This window comes from Sebastes umbrosus, chromosome 7 (assembly GCF_015220745.1).
Source record: "Sebastes umbrosus isolate fSebUmb1 chromosome 7, fSebUmb1.pri, whole genome shotgun sequence".
Lineage (NCBI taxonomy): Eukaryota > Metazoa > Chordata > Actinopteri > Perciformes > Sebastidae > Sebastes > Sebastes umbrosus.
In genome coordinates this window covers 1,100,548-1,128,141 of record NC_051275.1, presented here as the reverse complement: position 1 = coordinate 1,128,141, position 27,594 = coordinate 1,100,548, and the positions used below count along the sequence as shown (strand labels likewise).

The following is a 27,594-nucleotide window of genomic DNA, read 5'->3' as shown; positions in this document are numbered from 1 at the left end:
GCGCTGCCTAGTTTCACCGTTTGGTCAGAGTTCAGAGTGATTGACAGCTGCTCAGAGACGGCAGCTGGACAGCAGACCTCAGATCAGCTCTTACTGCTTGTTTTCCTCCAGTCTGTGAAATCTTGCAGATGCCGTTAGGAGCACCGGAGGACACAGAGGAACATGATTTTTTTCAGGTTACCTGTCTCATGCACTACTGTCAGGATATAGCGACCGTTTTATAAAAATAACTTTTTTTAAATCATATTTGCTCCGATCTGGCCTACTGATGCTTTAATTGAGCCGCCATAGTGCTTAACCCAATTGAAGGTGGCAAGCAACATGATGAGAAGCAATTTTATGCAATTTGTAAAAGATGGTGATAGGATGATGCCACAAATCCAGTCAGGCTAAAATTTGGTTTCATTTGTGTCTCTTTGAATATTTTGAGGTGGAACTCAGGACGCTGAATACGGGACTGACTCAACGTAAACTACAGTTAGGAAGCTACATCAGGCTCTGGCTACACAGGCCTTACTGAGTAGTTGTAGTAGGATCAAGTCATTGTTGGTCTTGGTCTTTCTATGAGATTTGTTGACAATAAGAAAAATATAAAATACCACCAGACTTATTCTGTTGGATTTGAGAAAAGACAACAGGAGGTTTTATAGTTTAGCACTTACACTGAACATTTAGTACGTAGGGTATGCGGAACTCTGTCTGCAGGGCCGGGTGGCGCACCACACAGGTGAGCGTCTTCCCCTGGGCGTAGCTCTGCGGTTGCCACATGTAGCGCACGTGCACGGTGGTGGTGCCATTGGGCTCATCCTGACTTTGCTTCTCGCTTCGACCGTACAGCTCCGTCTCCCAGAAAACCTCAGCAGCAGGACGGCCGCGCTCCGCTATGCAGGTGGCCACCAGTGACTCATTCCCACCATCCAGCAGAGCTGTGGGGCCGGCGGACACATAGACCTTTGGCTCCACTGTGTTAAAGAGAGAGAAGAGGAGAGAGAAAGGGGGGGGGCGGGGCGGGAGAGGAAATGACAGAATGGAGAAAAGATTACAAAATGAATATTGATCTTTCTGTGTATGTATATGAATAAATAATGTCCATCATATAGTATATGGACAGAAGGAAGTGGCCTTAGTATACTCAACTGCCAGAGAGGGCAGATTGACTTCTTCCATTTCACATATATGCATTAAATATTGATGAACCCATGCTATTCAATCATATGGAGGCATTTCAGTGGAGACTGAGCTGTCTTTATTGTTGTTTTCCAAACATATAGTGGGTCATCTATCAGTCCTACTGTATGGTTCTAGCAGAGCCTGAAGTATGCACATGCACAAAACCATTAATATTGCAAAGTCAGAGGTTACTGACAGTCGACACTGTGGTGTGTTTGTATTTGACTATGTTGTACTGGAAGATGAGGAGCTAAGTTACGGTACACTTCTCAGCGCTTTAGAGCCGGGGTAATGTTATACCGGCTTCCTGACAATAACTGCAGGTTTCGACGGAACAAGGATTTTCTCAACAGAGGCAAAACAGATCCATGCAAGAGGGACGTGACCAGAATAACCAAACGCTCTACCTGTTGTGCAAAGCAGGAAAACACTTTATCTTATGCTGCACTGGCCTAAAAAACACACAGGGCCCTGTTTAATAATCACAAACTGTCAGAAATGACACTTGGGGAAGTTCAGCAAGACAAAAGAGGAAAACGGACAAGCGAAATAGAAAAACTGGTCTGCTGAGGGAGGGGGGGGACACAATGGAGGTGTAGTGAAGTAAACTGGCTACACAGGTTACACTTCAAAGTACAATTGGTAGAATTTCCCTCTTTTGTTAATTCCTTCTTCATTGTCTTGCAGTGAACCACCTCCTCCCTCTCTGTCCCTCTTAAAAGAACAGCTGTTCCACTTTTAAAAGACACATGGGGGGCACACGCCAGCCTAATCCACAAGACAAGGCCATCACCTTTAAGACATCTGCCACCCCACTCCTCCCCAGTCTAGCTGGAGGTCCAACAACAAATTCAAATAACTCCCGGCACCCCTTTTTCCAAAAATAACCTGGCGTCTCGTGTACCCAGTGCAGGGGCGGGGACGCTGCTCTCAATCCTCCACCTCACAGTCTTCACTCCCTCCTCTCTGCCCCTCCTCACAGTCCTCCCACTAGAAACAGTAGCTGCTCTATGTTAAGAGGCGAGCTGGCCGAAGCTTCACAATAACTAAATCAGAGAGACGTGTTAATTTGGAGTTGCTGTCAGGAAGGGAGGGGAACGCTTTGGATGAGTGGAAATGCTTTAGGGGAAAGGGTAACGATTTCCCTTCAGCAAAGTGGCTGCATTGGCCCTTTCCCGCCCACATACGCACTGATCGCACACCGAACACTGACGTCACAGTGGGAACCCCTAGAAGAAGGGGATTTAACTGGATGTTCAATGGTCATGCATCACGTCTGGACATTTTTACAGTAAGATTTAGCATTGAAAACCTATAGATTGGCATTGTCACTGTGGTATGATGATCTATGGCAGTTCTGAAATAAACAGACATCATTTTTGTTTTAGATTTTGGATGCTGTGATGCAAAAAGTTGGTGCTTAAAAGAAAGAAAAAGCCAGTGAAGTAAAACCATAACTAACTGTGTAAATGAAGGCAAACACGGCAAGCAGGTAAGATCAATGAAATGATCTGCCAGTGAGCCCTTAGCTAAGGCTGGCCTCATTAGCTGATAAATAAAAGAACAAGAAAAGATAAAATATAGGACATATAGCAACATTCAAGCAAAATATAGCTTTATGACACATACTTCTCAGAAGCTGTGGGGGGGCGGGGGAAGTTCAGCATTATTTGAATCCACTGAAAGGAGAAATGAAACTTTTCTGACGACAGAAAAGCCTCAGAGTTTGGCTTTGGTGAGTAAGCAACTTCAACCATCTCTCTATAGGGCTGATTGCTCAATTTTATGACTCAGCAAAAAAAGAAGCAGTATTATTGGCCACATGTAACTGCACAACTAAATGTGACACCTTGTCGCATCCTTTAACTGGAAAAAAAGTATAAAGTACGTGGAGTCATTACATGCTCAACAACAGGAGTCATCTATTTAATCAAATGTAGCGGCGCTAAGGCTTATGTTGGAATGACAACAAGAGCATTACAAGTCCGTATGGCGGAGCACCGGTCAGCTCAGCTTTCAGCTACTGTGGGATTGAACAAGTGCTCTTGTCTAGACGTGGAGGTGATCTAAAGGAAGCTCTTCTTAAACCAGAAGCCTTTTGGATAACAGAGCTCCAAACTTTTGGGACCCACTTTGGGCTCAATGATGAATTCAATTTGAGTGTATGTCTGTGAAATATAGAACTTCTACTTAATTGTAATGATGATGATGGCTTGGCATTTTGATGTGGTTGTTTGAATTGCTGTTAGTGAATTGACCAAGCAGTGTTTTTAATGTGTAACTTTATATACTTATGATCATGTGCAATGTGATCATTTATGGTAAGATTATTAGTATGTTTGATGTTCTTTGTTTGACATGTATTTTTCTTCTCTTCTCTTCCTGTTTTTTTCATGATGCAAAGAATATGTGATGATGTCACTTCCTCAACCAATAGGGATGGCAGACACTTCCAATCATCCAATCACATTGATTTGGTGTTTAAAAGAACACACACCACCATTTGATCTTCTTCATGTCCTGATGGAGGTCCTTGTTGACCGAAACGTTGACTAATAAAGCAGAGAAAAGTGTGTGCGGGAGCAAGTCTCTTTTTTGAAAAAGCACGTGACTGAACAGACAACTTTAAACAAAAAACAATGCAGTTCATGGTTGGAGGATAAAGTTCAAATGCCTATCAATTAGGGCTGTCAAATTTAACCCGATAACGCATTAACACATAATTAGTTTTAACGCCACTTACTTCTATAACACATTAACACAACTTGAGATTTGTAAATTGTAGTTGGATTTAAGTGAAGATACTGGTATCATATGAAACTAGAAAAACTAAGAAAGAAACGAGGAAGAACTGTCATAGCCATTTTCAAAGGGGTCCCTTGACCTCTGACCTCCAGATCAGTGAATTTAAATGGGTTCTATGGGTACCCACGAGTCTCCCCTTTACAGACATGCCCACTTTATGATAATCACATGCAGTTTGGGGCAAGTCATAGTCAAGTCAGCACACTGACACACTGACAGCTGTTGTTGCCTGTTGGGCTGCAGTTTGACATGTTATGATTTGAGCATATTGTTTTATGCTAAATGCAGTACCTGTGAGGGTTTCTGGACAATATCTGTCATTGTTTTGTGTTGTTCATTGATTTACAATAATAAATATATACATACATTTGCCCACTCCCATGTTGATAAGAGTATTAAATACTTGACAAATCTCCCTTTAAAGGGACTGTTTGTAACTTCTTACACGTATAAATAACCGTTCGCATATGCGCGCTCGCATATGCGCGCTCGCGTGTTGCTACGCTGTTCAGACTCAGACTCCAACACAAACTACAGTGGAGCACCAAAACCTCTTGGTTGTATCTAGTGAAGCCCGTCTGTTAAACAGTGTTGGCCGCGGTCGGAGGACGCGGGGGAGACCGTAGCTTTGGTCTCCAGGACCGGAGTCTCTGCTGTACTCTGCTCCTCTGCTCCTCTACCTGCTCTCCTTCACTCAGCTCGCTCCACCTCACGTGCATGCGCGCACACTTCACACTGCAGAAGAGTTAGTTTAGCTCTGAGAATATCTAGTGAATGTTCAGTGGACGTTTGTGCAGAAATAACTGCTGCAGCTCCTCCAGACCAACAGAGGTTTCCCGTGTCTTGTGAAGTGACGGGGCTCCGCAGAGAGAAACGTTATCGTCTCCGACCAAAACTCCGGCGTCTCCCCCGTTCCCTCCGGCCGCGGTCGGGAGGCTGAGGCGGGAAAAGCCAACACTAGGATCAGCATTGATTCATGGAGAGACCTTGGTCTGGTCAGCTAACATTACTGCCAAGCAGCTGAACTATAGAGTGATATTGTGCTTTTAGCTGACGTGTGTCTCCTCACTGTTTTGAGCGATGCTCATTCATGTAGAGCGAGCACAAGCGTGAGCCCGACGCTGACTTTCGTTGACTTAACGGCCACAGGTGTCGCTGTTAACAAGCATTTCTGATTCTTATAAACAGTCCCTTTAAGGTACAATTTGAACAGATAAAAATGTGCGATTAATCATGATTAACTACAGACAATCATGCGATTAACTGCGATAAATATTAATTATATTAAATATTCTAATCGATTGACAGCCCCACTATCAATAAAATCTGCCTCGCCAACTTAGTATGTGTAGCCTACATCTTTTGTATTTAAAAAACTCAATTGTTGTTCATTAGATTTCCAATTCACCTGTCAGCACTTTCAAACAAAGGGTCATTCTAATTCATTCACTTAATGTGTCACATTTTCCTCCTCTGGTTCCTTCCTATTGCTTACTGGTGGGGACTTTTGGCTCACGTACTGTAGCACACTTCCTGTTGAACTGTTCCTTAAATGCTTGGGCCTTTTCTATGAGAAGCTGTAGACAGAAGGATGAAAAGGAAAGCGAGAAAGCATTGAGCCAAAACAAATAGCGTGTTGAGTGTCTCATGATTAAGTACAAGACAAGGTTTGTATCAAGTGTGTAACTTCTGAATTGAAGTCAATGTCCACTGCACCTGTTAATCATTATGATGTGTGTCGTGACTTAGGTCTATTATTCATGGGTTTGAGCCTTTTAATCACTTCACTTTAGTTCATTTGAAAAGAATGAAAATGAAGTCAAGTGCTCCGTCCTAAACCTCACAGTATAAACATGAATCACAACTTGGCACTTCAAGTTGAATAGTTCAAACTGAAGCAAACACAATGCACACCATAACAACCAATATTCTGTCAATTAGAACAATATGTTCAACCGTATATTGTCCATATGCTTACGTGTTTCCTTTCTCAAAACACTTGAGAAAAAGGTATAAGTCAACCCAAAACAAGGCAGAGTTAAAGAAGTTAATGTTGGGAACTTGAATCTGCTGGGTTTAGGTCTTGTAACTGTGATGTCTGAGTGTGCCCTTTAGGAAAAAGTACCCTATGCCCACATGACATGCATCTAATTGCCAAGAACATATAACACCATAATCACACCCTAATTACATCTGAATTGGAAAGAAGGCCTTAGCATGTATTTGTGTATGGGTGTGCATGTATGTGTTTGTGCTAAAAAAAAAAAAAAGCAACGTGCCTGAGAAGCTCAGAGAGCAAGGTGGAGTTGAACTCTGTGAGGTCCCAGACACTGTGGCTGTCACAGCAGCACTTAATGTACCACTCATTAGTCATCAGAGTCTCCTTCAGTCTCTGGAGGGAGACATGAAACTACTGCCTACAGTGCAATCTCCTACTCTCAGCGCTGCCTGAGTGCAATCCAACCACCAATTTAGGGCTTGAAACATACGCTGCTGACCACAGAGAAAGTTCAACGTTCATGCCCCTCAGAGAGGGGCTTACTGGATGTGCCTAGACAGCCGGCGTAGATTATACATAACACCAGTGCACAGACAGTAGAGTGTTTGTACGCAATACTTTGAGAAAAAAAAGGAAAATGAGAAAGAGAATCCCCATTTATAATGTATCACATTCATTATAAGTAGCAATAAATACATGAATATTGGTACAGTGTGTGTTTGATGCAGTGTTGTAGATTTATTATTGATTATTTTGGTATGTATTATAAACTGTGTGTTTTTGTTGGGCTTATCAAGGAAAAGCAACTACAGAAATGATGGAGTTGCCAAATATGCAGATACCCAAAGTATAGTATCTTTTATTATACATTTCTTACATGGATTGCCAAGTTTGTCATCTACTTCTTCAACGCCTGTGAGATCTTCACAAATGCCAATTACTCAGCCTGAGGTATGATTTCATAATTAGTGACAGAGGGTAAAGAGGGCAGAACTAACAATATGCACTACATGGAGGGATATAGCTGCACATTGTAGTGTTAAGACCATTGCCACATATGAAGCATATGAATTTTTCATGCAGCGCGGTTAAATGCAAGTGAATGTCACGAGAGTCGCGCAGCATCACACCCTGCAATTAACTTGTTGTTGCATGCAACTAGTTGCATCAAGTTGGGACTGTTTGAACTCTCTGCACTTTGTTGACATGGTTGCTACTTGAGGAGAGAGTCTGTATATTCCATACAAGTATTAATACTTTGTGATTTGTATGTAAGTGGCCTTGTGGCGGACCTTATGGAGAAATTAATTTAAACCTGACGTAGCAGTTTTTCCACCGTGAGTGACACTGTGGTGAGTGAGCTGAGAGGGACCACACCACAGCAGCTTCTAAACAGCTGCAGATCCCTTTAGGGATTTACATTTACATGGCCTGTGTCCAGGCAGTCATTTCAAAAGCTAGGTAGCTTCAGGGAGTAGTTTGTTCCTTCAGGGCAAACACTTAGTAGTCACCTAAGCTTTGCTTAATCACAACCAACAGTTTCCTGCTTTGAAAAGTGAGATTAAAGAACAGCATTAGGAAGCACTCAATACAATGACAAAAGGAAGTGACAGAGCTATACTTTACCTAATACATTAACATAGGTTGATGCTTGTGTATTGCCCAGAGGAAAGGTTACCACTTTGCAGGTGTAGGACCCGATATCTGCAAATCCAGCTCCTTCAATGGTAATGGTAGCGTCTCGTACGGAGGGGGAAACAAACGAGACGCGCTTGACGTAGTCTGGAGAGATGGAGGTTCCAAACTCGGGGTTGAACACTGCCAAGGTAATGGTGCCTGAAGGAAGACGACGTTCCCAGGAGCTCTGTGTGAGGTTGGAGCCCACCTCTATTCTGCAGCCCAGTGTGATGTTCTTCCCCAGCACGGCATTCACTTTCTCAGGAACAACCACCTGGTTACCGCTCACACCTGCTGAGAGAACAGGATAGAGATGGGATTGTGATAAACAACAGCAACACATCATTGTTGCAGCTTTAATTAAATAGTAGAAATGCATTTCCCATGACACTGTCACTTCATTGGATTCAGAGATTGCAGTTTTTGTTCTCCGGTGTGTAGCGGTGAATCCAAATCTAGATCCAATTTGTCAAACAGTAAGTTTCTCCTCGTCCACTGTGACAGCAATAAGAGAGATTAGAATTCAAAGTAGCTGGGACGTGCCAGCAGGGAGGCTCAGATTAAAATGACATTCTTGATTAGCTTTCTACAAGATGCAGTACACTATATCATGCATTCATTCCCGTCACTCATCACCAACATAACCTTCCCATAGTCACACTAACAGCCATTCTTTGGTTCAGATATGTTTTCCTGCGGGTAAAAAAAAGGAGCAGACTTCATCTGGGTTACTCTGAGTGCTTTGCTTTCCCTCTTAATAAGCAACACACTTTCACCGCAGGACACTCAGACTGTCCCTTTGCTAATTGTCAGAGCACCTTTTAAGCAGGAAAGAAAAAAAATCAGTAGAGGAGATGAAACAAAACAAGCAATTTTATGGATGTATGCCCTCTTTTTACGAGGCCCTTAATTTGACTTGAAGCCAACCACAGTTTTTTTTAATTAGAGTTATTTTAAAGTAAAGTAATGCAACATGTAAACTTGGTTTTGAACATTAATGGCCATATGAATGCTGTAATTCCTGAATGCAAGTCAAGACAAGATGAGCATTTGTTAATACCGGAGTGGTCACAGCAACAAAAACAAAATCACACTTTGAACTTTAAGAAATGAAGAAAGTGAAGAGTGTGATTCAGTGTTCATGACGTGCTGTACGGACAGTCATCTGCATGTCACAGTTGATAGACGTCCATCTGGGTTTGCAACAGAAAACAAAAACAACCAACTCAGTGGGAATGAATGCAGTATCTTGCAAACCTAACCTGAAATAAATCCTAAATTACAGGTTATGGCTACAGCCCTGAATCGGAAAAACCTCCATCCCAGGCTCAGTGTTTTTTATGAGTAGAATCACACATACGAGTCATGGGGCCTCTGCAGGAAGCGATATAAGAACAAATTTAAATTTCCTCTTATTTTTGTTTGTATCCAAAATGTGTTCTTATTTTATTAGTACCAACTGATTTCTGGGATTCACCAATGTTTTCTTATTTTTGCACTTCTCTTAGGTAAAAGTAAGTTTTACAAGTGGTCGAGAGCACTCTTACAGAAACAAGAAAAACAACATCACAGTCCACAAACTGTTTGTCCAATGCAAGGAAACATAAGATTTAAACTTGAGGGACATAAAAAAACGCATGAATATCATATAATCAAATTTAGATTATTACGTTTTAGGGTAGTTATTGTTATTGGATAATTCAATTTGTGGGCTAAATACATACTATTGGTCCAATTCTCCTGTAACGCCAGTACTGACCCTCTGGAAATCATGTTTCCTTTGTTTAAGTTTATTAAACAGTACCTCCATTTCACTACTACTGAACTTCTTCTTCTAACAGACCTTTTTTGGTGGCAACTCTCCAATTCTTGGGCATGTGCCAGAGTATTTGCACACGGCACAACACCTGCCCTCAGTGTCTGAAATGAACTTTTTGACTCACCGGCCAAGGGGACTGGTAGATTAAAAAACCCACCGGCCAAGCATATTGTTTTAACGGCCAAAATAATAAATTGCCTTTTTGTGTCACATATACATTTGTGTCAGTACATTTCATTGAGATAACAAGGTATTATGTTGAATACAAACATAGAAAAGAGGCCAGAGCAATATTTGAAGCAAAATAATTGAAATCTATTGATCAATGGTTAATCAGTTCAAACCTGATAATTGGCTTGGGCGGTATCAATTTTTTCATACCTTCCAGACATTTCAACATTTACTACACGGTATATTAAGGTACAGTGGAGGAAATAAGTATTTGATCCCTTGCCGATTTTGTAAGTTTGCCCACTTACAAAGAAAAGAACGGTCTATAATTTTAATGGTAGGTTTATTTTAACAGTGAGAGACAGAATATAAAAAAAAATCCAGAAAATCACATCATATAAAAGTTATAAATTGATTTGTATTTTATTGTGGGAAATAAGTATTTGATCCCATAGCAACCAGCAAGAATTCTGGCCCCCACAGACCGGTTAGATTAGTCCTCTCGCTTTAAGAAAGTACTCCGAATCTCAACTCGTGACCTGTATAAAAGACAACTGTCTCAACTCATTACCTGTATAAAAGACACCTATCCACAATCAGATTCCAACCTCTCCACCATGGACAAGACTAAAGGGCTGTCTAAGGACGTCAGGGACAAGATTGTAGACATGCACAAGACTGGAATGGGCTACAAGACCATCAGCAAGCAGCTTGGTGAGAAGGAGACAACTGTTGGTGCCATTATTCAGAAATGGAAGAAACACAAAATGACCATCAATCGCCCTCGGTCTGGGGCTCCACGCAAGATCTCGTCTCGTGGGGTATCGATGATCATGAGAAAGGTGAGGGATCAGCCCAGAAATACACGGGAGGAACTTCTTAATGATCTCAAGACAGCTGGGACCACAATCACCAAGAAAACCATTGGTAACACACTACGCCGTAATGGATTAAAATCCTGCAGCGCCCACAATGTACCCCTGCTCAAGAAGGAACATGTACAGGCCCGTCTGTTTGCCAATGAACACCTGAATGATTCAGAGAAGGCTTGGGAGAAGGTGATGTGGTCAGATGAGACCAAAATCAAGCTCTTTGGCATCAACTCGACTCGCCGTGTTTGGAGGAAGAGAAATGCTGACTATAACCCCAGGAACACCATCCCCACCGTCAAGCATGGAGGTGGAAACATTATGTTTTGGAGGTGTTTCTCTGCTAAGGGGACAGGACGACTTCACCGCATCGAAGGGAGGATGGATGGTGCCATGTACCGTGAAATGTTGGACGACAACCTCCTTCCCTCAGCCAGGACACTGAAAATGGGACGTGGATGGGTCTTCCAGCACGATAATGACCCAAAACATACGGCCCAGGCAACAAAGGAGTGGCTCAAGAAGAAGCACATTAAGGTCATGGAGTGGCGTGGCCATTCTCCGGACCTTAATTCCATAGAAAATCTGTTGAGGAAGCTGAAGCTTCGAGTTGCCAAGCGACAGCCTCGAAACCTTAAGGATTTGGAGATGATCTGCAAAGAGGAGTGGAGCAAAATCCATCCTGAGATGTTCACAAACCTGGTGACTAACTGCAAGAAACGTCTGACCTCTGTGCTTGCCAACAACGTTTCTCCACCAAGTACTGAGTCATGTTTTGCTAGGGGATCAAATACTTATTTCCCACAATCAAATGCAAATCAATTTATAACTTTTATATGATGTGATTTTCTGGATTTTTTTTTAATATTCTGTCTCTCACTGTTAAAATAAACCTACCATTAAAATTATAGACCGTTCTTTTCTTTGTAAGTGGGCAAACTTACAAAATCGGCAAGGGATCAAATACTTATTTCCTCCACTGTATATGTGTAAAAAAGCTGGGCAAAACTCGAAGGAGCAGTTTGTCACTAAAATGAGAATAGCTGGTTCACCTTAAAGGTCAGTCCACCTTAAGTGAGCCTGGGCCGTTGTTGTGGCTAGCTTCGGGGCTAACCCTTCACTTCAATCAGCAGGTGGCGAGCAAGACACTGGAACTTGGCATGGGTCTGAGGAGTTGTAACATTTATTCACTGTAAACACACTGGACTGCTTCAATCTCAGCTAGAACATTACTACTAACTTCATACACTCTCTCTCTCTCAACCGCACATTCGCTGACGTTAAGCACACAGTGGGTGTGTGTGGATGGCAAACTCCGACACAGAGAGCACAGGACAGAAGCAGCGCACCCGGAAACTACACCAAAACGCAGTAGTGTAACCAAGCATAGTTTTTTATTACATGACTATTTTGGTACACACATTGACCCTCCAGTGTGGCAGATAGCCTTCAGAGAAATGGAAAATCTTCCCGCGTTTGGCGCTTGTTCATTTGGGACCCTGCTGGCCCTTATATAGTGTTTCGGGGTGTTACTGTACCTATGATAATAATAAACAGTCAGCCACACGCCTCCAATTTATGATCAAGTGGGATTCATCATTCAGCACACCTGAGTAAGAGCACATTTGGATGGTTAAGAACGTTTGGTGCATCTGGAGTTGACTTTTATTATTATTAAATTACTGTACAAGAAAATAGAGAGAGTTAAGACATTTAAGACTGTTGCTGCATGAGGCCCAGTGATACTAATGTTTAAGCATACATGTTTCTAAGAGGCTATACAAACTCAAAAATGAATTGTGGAGTAGATCCACAATAGACCTTTTAAAAATGTTTGTTTTACAGATAAAATATAAAAAGTTGATATCATTCAAAATATTCAACTAGTACCCCTCAGTTTTCTCCACACAGTTGCAGTCTGAGTAAGCTATATTCGGGAACCATAAATTTCCACTTTGTACGTAGTCTCGGATGTGTATGGAGTAAAGCTTATAAAAGTGGTCCACTGGCTGGTATTTTGAGTCTTTGGCATACATTTGAGTGGTAAGCCGCAGCAATGCTATCTTGGTTTGTGAGGAATATAGCCAAAGGAGGCTGAGGCTCCCCGTGCTCCATTACGTCCCCTGTAATTTCAGTGATTACACACACACACACACACACACACACACACACACACACACAGTTTCTCTCTTCCAAATGTGTGTCCCTCCCCATGTGTGTAAGAGTCAGGCATTTTGTTTGAATGGCTGCTAAGTCCTAAATGTATGTTGCATTGTGTTGTGAAGGGCCATGCTGTGCTAGAAGACTTGGGCTTTCCTGTTTGTTGTTTTCTCTGCTGACCCACATGTTCTAAATATTTCCATTGGGTTTCTTGCCTTACTGTGTAAACTAATCTGGCACAGTTCGGCACTGTATTTAGGCTCTTAACCTATTAAACTAAAGTATTTAACTCTTCCTTATTTGTCATTCACTTGGAGAGACACTTTGGATTATTATTCCATTTCTCCAAGATCATTTAGGGATCCATTCACATCTTTCTCCCACCTTTGAATTATGACCTGGTCTAAAAGAAAGCCCAGAGTGCTATAATGTGCTTAGCAGTGCACGTGTTAACCTGTGTTTGCATTGCGTCTCCCGGAGTCCTCTGGGTGCACTGGTGTGGGGAGGAATCAGGGTCAGAGCCATGTGGGTTTTGCATTCTGCACCCCACTGTCATCTGAGCTGACACAACAGCTGTTTGTTGTCACCTTACTAGTGCAGCCCGGCTGTTTTGCTTGGAAATATATAATAAACATATACCGTATATGATAAAAACTTGACAGTGAGATAAATATTTTCAAATATATATGTTTAACTGGTACAAGAATATAGCGATCATGCTGATAAAAGTCGTCCTGCAGCACTGGTTGTCTGAGTGGTAAACCAACATGCTTGGCATGCGTGACATTGTGTTGATGCATGCAGACACGTGTCTCGGACCAGGCTTCTCCATAACATGCTCTACATACTGCAGCTACCTGACACGACACTCCAACTGCTACCGAACATAGTTTGTCTATCTCGGTGTGTCAGCTTTCAGGCCTGTCAAAGCATACGGAGAAACTAGACTCCATCCATGCTATGTTCTGTTTGTTTTACAGTAAGCATTAGGGAGTAAGTAGGAAAGGAGGGAGAGAAAGGGGGGAAGTGCTTAAAGAGGACTCCACCCTTACCATTATGGGAGGGGAGACAGATGGCCTCTGCATGGGATACCTACAGCCAGGAGGAGAGTGGGGAAACTTGGCACTGCTAGCTGAGACTATGAAGAACACAGCCAGAGCTCGTAGAACTAGAGCTCCATGAAATATCATCTAAAATACTGCAGGCAAATGAAATGTAAGCAGTGCGTTAAACAAAGCTGTCATATGGTTTCATCAAGGAAATAGGTGTACTGCTGCAGAGTGGAGCCACAGCTCAGGACTGTCACTAGTTTCATTACTGCTTATCCATCTTATCCAGTAAATAAATAAGGTTCCGAATTTTAATAGGATAAACACTAAAACTATATTTTCGTGGCCATCTCTATGCTTTGTCACTGACCCATTTCATTAACTCAAAGTGTGACACCCTGCACCGGAGAACAGGAAGAACCACCCCGGCCTGCAAAACCTAGTATGACTGAAGAGAAATAGGCTGCACTTTTGCCCCCTTTTTCCTTGAGAAACCAAAGGAAAGAATGAACTCATGGGAAGGATATGCCTGCACTTTGAAGAAATGCTTCATATTTGTTTCTTTCCCTCCTGACATCACTAATTGCGACAAGCTGCTCGAAAGACGCAATGCTAAATCAAAACCTTCCTCTTTGCCTGGCAACCGGCTCAAACATTCCACGTCGGCCACTTGATGAGCCAAGATCTCCACCTACCCAGACCTGACCTAGCTTCAGCCCTGACCTCCCCAAAGGAGGAGGCTGTCTCATGGCTAGAGTTCCTCACAATGAAGCCTGCAGTGCATGTCAGAACCGTGTGAGACACGAGGGATCCAAGGCCAGAAACATTCAAATGCAGAAACAAAATAGACAATATATCATGTTCATGTAGACAAACTCTGTGCATATGATCATGTCAAACAGCACTCATGAGGGACTGATCTGAAGACCTCACAGAAGAAGAATGCAGACACAAGATCTGTGCAGTAGGGAGTGTGGTTTAGGACTAAAGCAACAGGAAACTCTGAGTGCTCAGCATTCAGAAATGAATACAGTGAGGCGAGGAGGAGGACACAAAGCAAGAAATAGGGCAGTTATCTGGAGGAAGTACAGGAGTGAGATGGACGGACGCAAAGACTTGAACAACAGTGTGAACTATGTGAGGACATAAAAATGTAACTAAGCTGGGTCAATCATTTTCACAAGCTGATATTAGTACATGACAGTTTGACAGTGGTTCAGACCACCAAAAACCAGAAAGTGTGCTCCGGCCGCTGGGCGGTGCTTGGTTTTGGCTTGATTCTTTTCAACATGGCAACCGGGTCACAAACTTTCTCATTTTACAGCTGAACAGTACACTACAAGATGATTGGGAAAACATCTGAGGAGAGAAATAGGCATTACAGTAACAGAATCTTGATTAATTTTTGATCAGCGTTGCCTAGTTTGACTGTTTGATTGGAGTTTGTGAGTTTCGCAAACAGTGATTGACAGCTGCCCAGAGATTGCTCGGCTCTGATTGGTTGCTTTCATTCGGGCCGTGGATGTATAAAGAGCACTGGATACAGCGTTCGAGGCAGGGCTCCATTCATTCCTATGACAGTTGCTCAGAAAGCAAAAAAAGCTTGACTTCCGAGTATAAAATGACCCGGATCATCCGGTGATCTACTGCATCCATTGGGCCCATAGACAAGGCGCAGTAGCGTTTCCGTTAACCCCGCCTCCCAGCCCTCAAGCCCAGCCTCGGACTGGGTCTCATTCACATGAATGGAGGTAGGGAAATAACTCTGGATCAGCTATTAGTGAATTTTACAACTTTAAAAACTTCATTTTTTAAATAAGGGCTATTAGAGTGTTCCTACTGGGAAGTTGATTTACTCAAAAAAAATTCCCCAGACATCTCTTTCCCAATGTAAGTCTATGGGAAAAAGTATTGTTGGGCCCAACGGCATACCGTGACAGACACGGAAGTTTTAGGACCACCGTTTGGCCACAATGTAAAATTTGCATCAAAAGCCCGGCGCACTTCCTGGGAGCTTGGTTCGGGCCCGGTGAAATCTTGCAAATTCCATTATGAGCACTAGGAGAAGGCAGACGAACATGATTTTTTTCACGGATTATCTGTCTCATGCACCACTGTCAGGATATAGTGGCAGTAAGAAAAAAGGTAGACTTAACTAGCTAATGTTAAGTTTGATCGATTTTACAGTTTAGATAAACATTTGCAATGTATTTTCTTTTTTTAAGTTCATGGCCAACTAATTATTCTTAATATTAATAATACATTGTGAAATAATGTTCCAGCTAACGTTAGCTAGGTACCGTTATCGTTACCGTTAGCAAACTCACCGAATCATAATTACGGTAACATTAATTCAATAACCATTGGTAAAATAATCCCCAGTTTGGGTCACAATGACTGTTTGCCTTCGTTTTATCTGAAGTTCGAGTTCAAGGTTCGTTTAGAAAGAAGCTGCTCCCACCTAAGTTCTGCTAACCTCGTATAATCATCCCTGTTCAACTACCTTTTAGCAATGTTACTGTGTTGTCAGATCTCAGCAGTTACTTTGAGGAGAAGAATGTTCATTTCGACGTATAAATGTCAGCAATGAAGATACAAACTCAAATTGCTGTTTTTTGGGAAAGAGGGTAAAATGTTTATATGCCCCTTATTAAAAAAAGAAGTTGAACTCCAGAACTGGTGGAAGGTGGGTTTGGCTACCTCTATCATTCTCCTCTCCAAGGTGTTAGCAAGCAACCAGGGATGCACCAGACCTAGCCTAGTCCTCACCCTCTTCCCTGCTTCGGTAATTTCCAAGTGTGAGTAGGAGGTGAACACAGGCTGAAGGGCAGTGTTTCATTACTGTTTAATGAGTGCAGTAATTCATACTGATTCCAAGCACTAAAGTCCCTTAGTCTAGTATAGGCCAACGGCAACATTAGCTGACTATTAAACTTCCATCTGATTCTCAAAGTCACATTTAATAAATGTTCATTGACATGCATTTGAAAACTGCATTGGCAAACTCTGCCAACCTCACACAAAACAATCTATGAATATTGATTGATATATGACTATTAGCTATAGTCATAAAACAATTATCCAATAATGTCTCAATGGGCTAATGCCCACAACAGCAACTGTTCCCAACCCAATCCAAGCTCTCTGACTGGACAGGAAAAAGTAAAAAAAACATTTTAACCATTCCTTGTGCGCAGCAGCTGTAGGTAGGACATTTGTGGAAAATTAACAAAATATGTAACAGTTGGGAATTTGCGATAGCGCTTGGCAAATTTCATAAATAAGTGCTAATAAATAAATAATTCTCTGAGAGTCGTATGTGCCTTTAAACACTGGCAACTCCAAGAAGTCAATAGGCAGAATGGAGCCATTTGTTTGCTATTGTTACCCTCTAAAGAGGTGACCCGGAGAAAAAAGGATAATGCCTATATGCCTAACACAGGCCCCCAGATTTTTGCTTTATTTTTGTGAGGCTGATAACTCTGTCTCAATCAGTTAGAGGCAGGATAGGCCAACTAGTGCATTGCCTGTTTTATAGCATGTCTTTATCGTAAGAAATATTTGTACAGAGTGAAGAAAACATTAGTCCCAACACCAGCTCTAATCTACCACCTTCCTTCCTAGCATTGTATCCTGTGAGGGTGTGAGGCTTTTTCAGTGGGCTAATTCATGATGGAGACAAACACAGGCTGACGGGCCTTTAAAAAGGGGCGGGTGGGCCTCTTTCACATGTCATTGTCCTCTTCAAAACCCTTTTCTCATTGCTCCCCCATAGCAATGTGGACTTGTGCCCTTCTCATCCAGGTCACATTTGATTAAAGATCCATGCTTATAAGAAAAAGATCAATAGTGTTGACATACAAAGTGTCAGGATAGGTTACAACCTCTCATCAGAGTCAACTACAGCTATGCTGTAGAACTTGTGAAGGACAATGTCTGCCACTGTGTATCAAGGCAACACTAACACTCCTACAGCATCCTGCCTTATTGTGTGGGATCTGTTATTGTTTGTTGTGGGGGTTTGAGGTATTTCAGTATGTGAACACAGTGCTATGGACCCACAGACGGACTGCTATGTGATTTTTTCTATGCAAGTAGAAAATGTATGACAAAATGTACAATTTTGGAATAGACAATTGGAAAAGTCACAGATGGTCCCAGAAAGCAAGGAAGGACATTTTTCAAGCTGCTGTGTGAATAAGTAACTTCATTTTGGAGGTTTTTTTAAGAGAGAAACTATAATGAGAGCCTTTCTCAATTAGAGCTTAAGTGTATGACATCCCTGACACGTTAATGCTAAAAGAGACTGCACTGCAGTCACCATCACACCACAGTAGTGTTGAAAATTGCACTGTGGTAGAAATGTTGTTTGTGTCAGGGTCTGCTAGCTCATCAAGTACATCCTTACTGCTGCTGTCCTCTTTTAGATAGCTGAGTGTTCTCAAAAAACCTTTATCTTGTCTCAGAAGCTGACAGCCATGAATGAATGTTTAGACATCTACTTCATAAAACAATTAGCCAGACATCACACATAGACAACTGAAGCCTTTATACTTAAGAACAAGTGCTGTTTTATGGTTGGCCTAGTATCTGTTTAATTGATTTCAGTAAATTATTCACAGCATCCACGAAAATCTACCAGCAAGCCAAACAAAGACAGCATAGACAGGCTACCAAGGGTAATTCAAGGTCCAACCCTCCACATTAGCCTCTGTGATAATTACAGATAACTTGTATGTTGGCCTCATATATTCAAAACTGGCATTTCCTCAACTTTAAATCACTGCAGTTACTGTACATCCGAGGGCTCCCATCCCCACTGCAGAGACACCAGCGATGTGTCCCACACAACTGTGCTCCCAAACAACTGGGTGAAAAGAAGAGAAACATAATTTTCCTCACAGCAGTCTCCTTAACAGTAATCACATGCATATAGCCAGCTTAGATTTAAGATATTATCAATCTAGAATAAACTGTATTTAATATATATAATATATTATCAATCTGCATTGTTTTTAGACACATTGTTTACAAGTCACACTGTCCTTTGAAAACAATCGTATAAAACCAAGCTCAATTTATATTCATTAGGATAGAAATAGATGAGGGCAGGCCCTTGTTGGGTGGAGCTTTGCTGAGAAGAGAGAATGGGTTCTGTACTAATCACAGACTCCACTGCCCTTCACTGGCTCTAAATGGGCTACTGTACTTTCATTAGGCCGATCCAACATAATGGAAACATAGTTTCCCACATGCCACAGAGACCCCAGAGGGAATTAGTCTGTTTTTCTTTAAAATGATTCCCATCATTGTCCAATTTTAGATTTCTTATATGACGCCTGTTTCTGCCAACAACCTTTTTATTTAGGGATCTACATAATGTCAATGATTGTCACATGTAGGCTGCACACACTGGGCTAGTATTAATGTACGGAGATTTGTAATATGTATTGGTGTAACAGAGATAGAGCTCAAAAGAACAATAGTAGGCGGTGAACAACACTGCTATCCAGTAAGACTAAAAGCAAACAACCTTAACTTAACAAGACTCGGTCAAAACCAAGTATATGGCTGGACCGTATATGGTCAGTATGTGAATTTTGTGGCTAAATTGCTACACAAATAGTCAGTGGTCGTGTCTATTATGTTAAATCCAGTAAGTCTTTCTTAATATACTGCAGTGGCCAGTGTGGTTGTCGATAAGGTGGGTGAAGTACTGGGTAGAGATGGGTAGGTTACAGAGGAGGAAGTGGGTAAACTCTCCAATATATTCCAATGGCTTTTTGGCTGATACGTGAATATACTGTAAACCGCCAGAAAAAGAAGTGGGTATACTCCATATTCCTGCGTACACCCTCCACTACACCACTGGAAGTAGCAAATGACGACATTGTAAAGCTATGCATAAAAAAAGTCAAGAAATGTTTAAAGCATGTGTATCAAAAGTCATCATGTAAGTGATGTGTAACAATATATACATACTTCACTAAAGTTAATCAGAGATTCTCCCGCTGTCATCACTGACGTTGTTGCTGCCGTGTTTATTCCAGGATGGAGTGTTAATGGAGCAGCTACAATGTTAGCATAGTCTGGCACTGATCGATCCAAACTCCATTCAGAAAACAAGCATTTTAAAAGTTGTTTGCTTGTCGTCTTGCGGACAGACCTGACAAAGCAAGAATTCTGACTTTTTACTAATCAGAATCATTATGTAGTTATTTCGGCATCCTTTTGATCCGTTTACAACAACGTCGCTGCCGTATTTATGCCTAGATGGCGTTATGTTGAGTGTTAATGGAGTAGCTACAATGTTAGCATAGCCTGGCATTGATCGATATGAACTCTGTTCAGAAAACAAGCATTTTAAAAGTTGTTTGCGTGTCGTCTAACGGACAGACCCGACAAAGCATGAATTCTGTCTTTTTACAAATCAGCATCATTATGTAGTTGTTGTTGGCATCATTTTGATCCGTTTATTGCAATTAAATCCCAGCACAGTCTGTTTATTTTGGGTTCATACCGAAGTAGCAACGTGTGGCTTGCTAGATACAGTCAGTGCAATGGCACTATATGTAATACAGCTCGCCGCCGGGTGATATGAACCCAGACACGACGGCGTTTGGTTTTCCCACATATCCGTGACTTCCACAACATGTACAAAGCAGTAACAGTGATTATTTCTTCCATGGCTGATGAAGGAAATGGAGGAAAGAGAGGTGAAAATTTGCTTCGCACTTGGTGTGAATGCACGGTAACACAATACGAAGCACAACATAACGTAACTTAAACGAACATGAACAACAGCACATGTACAACAACAGCACTATGTAATGATACATTGAATCACTGACACGCTTCCTAGAAAACATAAACACAGAACTGTTCTCCGCCTTTTCATTTAGAAAGAGCAACGACCAATGAGGAAACTCCAACAGTCGGCCGACCAATCCTGTAACTTCATCACTCAGTCAGTCAGTCAGTCAGTCACTCAGTGACAGACTTTTGTGTTTATAGGGCTGGCCCTCTGCGGTCCAGCCAAACATGTGCTATTAAACATGTATATTTACAGCCCTTCTTGTTGATACAGAAAACAAGTGGTCACGCTTTGTTTTGAGGGCTAGATCTGCCCAGCCTGCATCTCATTTTATTTATGTCCTTTAATGGGGCCTTGAAATTGGAATTATTTTCTATGTTTAATAGATAATTTTATCTGCCCATTCATTGAATTGCCACAGGAAAAGAGGGAGCACAGCAAATCAGTATTTGTTATAAGGCCCATTGCTTATTCCTTTCTCATTTTACAGCTTAACAGTACACTATGAGATGTTTCTGAAAACATTTTACGCAAGAAATAGGCATTACAGTAACAGAATATTGATTCATATTTGATCAGCGCTTCCTGGTTTGACGGTTTGATTGGAGTTTGCGAGTGATTGACAGCTGCCTTTGTTGAACAGCCAATAGGAACGCTCTCTCTCTGAAATTACCTGTGATTGGTCAAAGTCTCCCATCACGGGCTAGATGTTCTAAAGCCTGAAAACAGAGCCATGAGGAGGAGCAGAAGTCTAGTTTTCTCTCAGAACACTTGAATTACAATATGCTGAAAGGTTATTATGGAATTTTTGCCCAATGATGCCAAAAACATTCTGCCTACTGCTGTTTTCATGTGTTGCTCAAATAGCAAATTTACATGGATCTTACACCATATCAGTTGTCACATATTTTGTTGTACGATGAAGGTATTTTTTTAACTAGTTTGTGTTCAGTAATTTGTTTTACTCAATGGGGTTTTCTATTTGTTTTTATTTTGGGAGTGATGTGGCTCCCTCCATCAATATAGTCTCTGGAAATGGGAAAATGTACAGTAGCCTCTAGAAATACATTGATAGAGTACGCTGCTTTGGACTTTCTTGAGCAATCAGCATCACTGTACGTCAGCAATCACCACATCACAACAAGAGAGGAAGTAAAACAGTCCAACAAAAATCTGCCTTTGTACTGTGTGTACCCGATGGTCAATAAAAACAGTAAGTAGTTTGGTCAGTGTGGCATTTCAGCAGCATTATCCTGGTCAGACGCAGTTCATTTTCCCGGCACACCCACTTTTCCCGACACATACTTTCACCCTCTTTCTGCAACAGATTAAAAAGCTTCCCTTGATTTACACTTACCACCCACTTTGAACAGTGAGAACAAGGAGATTTAGGTGCCTAGGTCAGTTGGGATAAAAATCCCTGCTGACTACAACACATCTATAGTGACCTCATAGAAAAACACAAATACATGTACAGTATTTGACAACATGCCAATGCAAAACACTTAGCCAACTGCTCTGACTAGGATGACATTATATTCCCTTACATCCTGTACAACTTCGTTTAGACTTCAATCGAAGGGGAACATTGTCAACACCCATCTTTCCAATGTAGTACACACCTCCCTCCCACACTGTTAAGTCCCTAGAGAATCAAAAAAAGCCAGTAAGACAACATCCAAGTGTATTTTTTCTGGGACTCAGGTTACATGTCTGGTTTGACAGTGTTCCCATAATACAAAGCTCAGTTGGATGTAAAAGACAAATATTATTAGTACATAAAGGAAATATTACCCCCATTTAATGTCGCTCTAACAGCTCTGGGTTGTAGAGTAAGTAAACCTTTAAACTGTGATGCCTTTCTCTTTAAAATGCAATTCAATCCATGCAATATGATATTCTAACACTGTTTTTAAGTCCTAAATAGAACTGGCCACTTGTTTTGTTATGATCCTTTTCGCAATCCAAGTAGAGGCAAATATAGCAACCACATTGAACTATCGTGTTTGTCAGCAGTGAGCAGTAAACTATGATGCTACACTTGTGTGACAGAGCTGCATAGCTGTTGAAAAAGACAATATAGATTCTACCTTCCTTCATCAATACTAAACAGAAGAAAACCTGCAGTCTATTTGGTATCATTAAGCTTTACAGTCTATTTGGAAATGAAGAGAGCAACAGCAACTAAAGCAGAAGCATGTAAACTATAGGAGGTAATGTGGACATGGGGGGTGTAGCAGGGATGGCAGAGGAATATAAAATCATTTGGCTGAATACCAGCAGGGATACAGTTGTGCAAAATCCTGTTCAAGCCATTACTGCAATATATCTACATCAAGGATGGCTGCTCAGTAAGCCAAATCAGGGAACTCTGAGTCAGGGGACATGTCTTTCTTTCCCTCAGTTTCGGTGTCTGATGCTATCTCACACACAATGAGGGCAGAGGGTGGGTGCTGAAACCTAGAGAGTTCTGATAAAATAGTAAAAACTCTAGGTGAAATCCCACAGTGTCATATCCAATTAGGGGTGGGCGATACATCGAATATAGTTGCTTGTCGACCGCGCGGTGTATAAAATGACTATATCGCGAACATCGACTACAAACTGTCATGTAATGTTTTTAAGCCACCGCGCCGGCATGAACGTCCAGCTAACAGAACCAAAGCTGTGAGCCTGAAGAAGTGGACCAGACTCCTTTGGCCACAGGCTACACCTCCCGATTGGTGAGTCTTTCTACACTAGTGGGAAAATAATATTTTTTATTATCAGCAATGTTATAACAGCTTACTGGTAAACATAACAATAAGTTACTTTCCACTTATTACATGCCACTAAAAACTGTGTGTTATGTATTTATCAAAATATATAAAGCATGTATTGCCAGATAACTATTTGGTTAAAGTGAATACTGTTTTGTTAAATTTAACTTGTGATTTCTCCCTTTTTACATGCAAGATTAAAATAGTTCTAACAGAAACCACTAATGAATATAAAGAAGAAGGTTATAATACAGACATGTGCAGCAGGGACTACAAGAATCATCATATTGGTGTGATTGTATGCATTAAAGGGTTAAATCAAGCATTCATGAAGTGCTTAGTGGATATTTGAAAATATCATGATATATATCGTATATCACGATATTGCCTAAAAATATTGCAATATTATTTTTAGGCCATATCGCTTAGCCCCATATCCAATTAATTTTGTCTGCTTCAAATGATGTGTGTTCCCGACTGAAATGCAGGAAAGTTAAAACTGTACCGTACTACAAGAAACAGTTCTGGGCCGTCACTTATCAGCAACTCCATTATTGTAAATAATGCATGCAGTGAACATTTCCTGCTCACTTGTGGTTTTGGACCTGTGATTCTGGGATAGCAAGTCCAATACTTTCTGTGTTTCCACAGCAGATACAGATGTTGAAGACTAGATTTACTTTGTAGGTAGGGAATTAAAACATTTGGTTGTCTGACTGACTTTGCTGAAATTGTTCAGATATCTTGAACCAAATGCCTATTTTCATTCTTATAACTTATCACAGCTTTAGACACTAGATAAACAAGGTGCTTGAGACCTAAGAATAGGGATGCACCGATCCAACTTTTTCAGTCCCGATACTGATAGCGATACCTGGGCTTTGGGTTTCGGCCAATACAGAGTACCGATCCAATACCAGTCTTTAATTAATAAGCTGTATGTCTCACTGTGTGGAAGTGACTGGGATTATTCTTTTATGTGTAAGGCAACATCAGGCTTGACTTAAACATTGCTTTCCTAACTTTTTAAAACAAAATGTAACAAATAAATACATAGATATAAGATATAAATTTACTGAATTGTTATTTATTATTTAAATAATAAATTGTACACCAGCTACTTGGTAAAGAAAATCTTCAAAATTAACAGGAATTACAATTCAAGTGTAAATCATTTTAATGCAGCAGCAAATTGGTCAAAACTTAAAGAGGAATTAAAATTCCAGTCTATAATGTAAACTTCAACTGCAGACATCATTGTGAAGGTAAATAAACAGGCTTTCCAACGATGTAAAATACAATGCCAATTAACATTGTAAAAACAGAGAAATAATCCACCAAACACAAATTTCCAAACTTTTTTTTCCGAGTTTCTATAGGCTAGTATGTAAACATAGAACTGAATTGAATATATTGGCCCCATTGTCACCGATATCCGATCCAGCTATTTAAGTCAGTATCGGCCCGATATCCGATTCGGTGCATCCCTACCTAAGAACTAGGATGTAGGTAAGTGTAATACTGAGGGATCCGAGCTGCAGATGTGCCGAAAACATTAGCGGAAAAACAAGATTCCTTCCATTAACTACAGTATGTATGTCACCATTCCTTGTGTACAAGCAAATAAGACAACACAGATGAGCCTTGCTACAGTCAGCAGTACCTCCCAGTATTTGACTGGTGGGTGTTAATCATCTCCCACTTGGGTGGTAGGGGGTGTGTCAGTGTATACAACTGACTGTGTGCTCATCCCAAACATCATAACCACCTGACAGCTGAATGAGTAAAACAAATATGAGTGAGTGGTGGAAAGCAGCCACACCTGTTTCCCATAACCCCGGCGCTTCCCTCCTGGGGGATTCAACTGCTGACTGTGCACATCCTGCATGTATACCTCTTTAATATGGACTGTGAAGCCACAGTGTATCCAAGTGACCCTAACCTCGGGGAAAAACCCTGACTCCTGAAAACAGCAGGCAAAAAACGGTTTAAAAAGGTTTCCCTGTGTTCATTCACAGTAGGTAATTAACCATGGAAATATCTGGAAGCCATTTTTACCACATAGTTTCCTCTGACTCAGTGATTCAAACAGTCAATTCCTGTCTATCGAAGATTTATTCAGCAGACAAGACATACTAGCTAACACACAGTAAAAATAGCATCACTAATAATACCATTTACTATATATTTTTTGCATGTTTCCCCTCTTCCTCCCAATTTTGAATGGCTAATTACCCATGCACTGTGGTCCTAATGACCGGTAACTCCTAATGTTGGCATGGGGAGGAAGTACACAAAATAATGAATGCCAACAGAAGCACTGTGATTGGCTCACAAAACCAGACGGTTGGGTTAAAGGTTGAGACTGGCTTGAGTCTATATTTGTTTCATTATCATTAAATCCCACAGAAAAAAACAAATTCAACAAAGTGTTAGTCTGCTTCTCAATGCTTTTCAACTTTCATACCTTGTCTGTGGCACCCAGCCCCAAGCCCCAAGCCCATTCATCCCTAGAGCAGATGCAAATCTTTAAAAGCTGGCTCACAAATATTAAGTTTAATTGAAAGAAATATATATATTTCCTTAAACAGTTGGACACTAGTTTTTAGCAAACACTACTCAAACAGGACTAAATGTGTAGTGCATTTGCTGGTGACTATAAAGTTAGTATTTATGCAGCATTAGGTGTTTTCGGACCGGAGGAACTTTTTCATAGTTCTCCTCAGAACTTAGATCTTTTTATTGTGTCCACACCGCAAGAACTAGGAACGATCGTAGTTCTTAGAACGCCGTTTTGAGGGACTTTTTTAGCTCCTATATCATTGTAGGTACTCTCCCATCACAAGAGGAACAGTGAGTGACCTGAGTGACGAAAGTGTACGGTGACTGGTCGAACACAGCCAACGCAGCACCGGCAACTGACATTTTTAAAAGCCCATTAGCTGTGTAAACAACAGACAACAGCTCGTAACTAAATAAATGAATAAAACACGGACAAATGGACTGACAGTGAAGTCCCAAAGTTAACTCGTTTATGAGTACACACCCACTGAGCCAAAGCATGAGTGAGAGCCGATGTTCAGCGAGCTAACCCAGTAGCACAAAGGCTAACCCAGTAACGTTAGCACAAAGGCTAACCCAGTAGCACAAAGGCTAACCCAGTAATGTTAGCACAAAGGCTAACCCAATAGCACAAAGGCTAACCCAGTAACGTTAGCACAAAGACTAACTCAGTAGCACAAAGGCTAACTCAGTAGCACAACAGCTAACCCAGTAGCCCAAAGCACACCCACTGAGCCAAAAAATGATAACCGTTACGAACTGAAATCGCAAATGGTACTTTCGTGAGAGCTATTTGGCTTGAGTTTATATGATTGTGGCATGTAACAGAGTTGCTCATTTATTCGTATATTACTCAAAATAGCTAAGACAGTTTGTGAAACGTAGCGAACTAGCCAATCGCCGATCTCCCAGTTGGAGATATGTGCGTGCGGCACAGGCCGGATTACGTCACTTCAGCGTTCCTATTGGCGGTCGAATGCAAACAAAAAAAGCACTTGAATATATGTAGTTCTCAGGGAGCTCCCCAGTGGGCAGTTCTTCTCAGAGTCCCTATCTATTTGTCTTTTCATGGGACTTGTTGACAATAAGGAAAATATGCAGTATGGCCAGCTTTATCCCTCTATAGGTATAAGATTTAAAGTGCCTGGGTACAGTAAAATCCTTAGCCAGAGATGTCTGCAAAACTGCTGACTCCTCAAACTGCAAAGAGGGTCAATTAGAACTATTTGTATTCTAATCTTTTCGAACCATAAGGGCTTAATATTTGTAAAACCTTAATTTCACTAATGTACATACGCAAACAAACGCAAACAAGGAAGAATGAAGTTTCTTGTCTTGTTTCTCATTTCGTGTTGAGTGAGTACCTTTCATTGGAATGAATGGGAATCCGTGCCATCTTCAGAGCCCCTCTATATAGTATAATATACAGTATCTTTAGTTAGGGTAATTCAGGTTAGAACAGAATAGTGCAGGCAGTCCTAAGTGGACTTGTGAAAGCAGTGTGCTGAAAGTAATCAACAACTGACTGCAGTGACACATTGGTGTCTTTTCATTCAGCCTGGTTACAGACAAGTGCAGGGACAAGCTAAAACTGGGGGTTACAGCTCTGAATTTACTGATGGACCACCAGGGAGCAGCTTGCCATACAAAGCGTCTGACAGTCAGTCACATCTGTCGGGGAAAAGGAAGCAAAGGGTGGAGTCAACAGAAGCTGGCGACCACAGCCTGCTCCCTGAACCC

The 27,594-nt window shown here is 41.3% G+C and overlaps 1 protein-coding gene across 2 annotated transcripts in view; it reads right to left on the bottom strand.

Moving 5' to 3' along the window:
• nectin3a (nectin cell adhesion molecule 3a) overlaps positions 1 to 27,594 on the bottom strand; it is a 41,085-nt gene that overhangs the window by 9,406 nt on the left and 4,085 nt on the right. Inside the window, exons 2-3 of one of the 2 annotated variants that reach the window (XM_037774483.1) lie at positions 7,601 to 7,945; positions 663 to 962 (exon numbers count right to left, since the gene is read on the bottom strand). In XM_037774483.1, coding sequence (XP_037630411.1) covers positions 663 to 962; positions 7,601 to 7,945 — 645 coding nt within the window. The remainder of the gene's footprint in view (positions 1 to 662; positions 963 to 7,600; positions 7,946 to 27,594) is intronic. The other variant, XM_037774482.1, reaches the window with a different exon arrangement.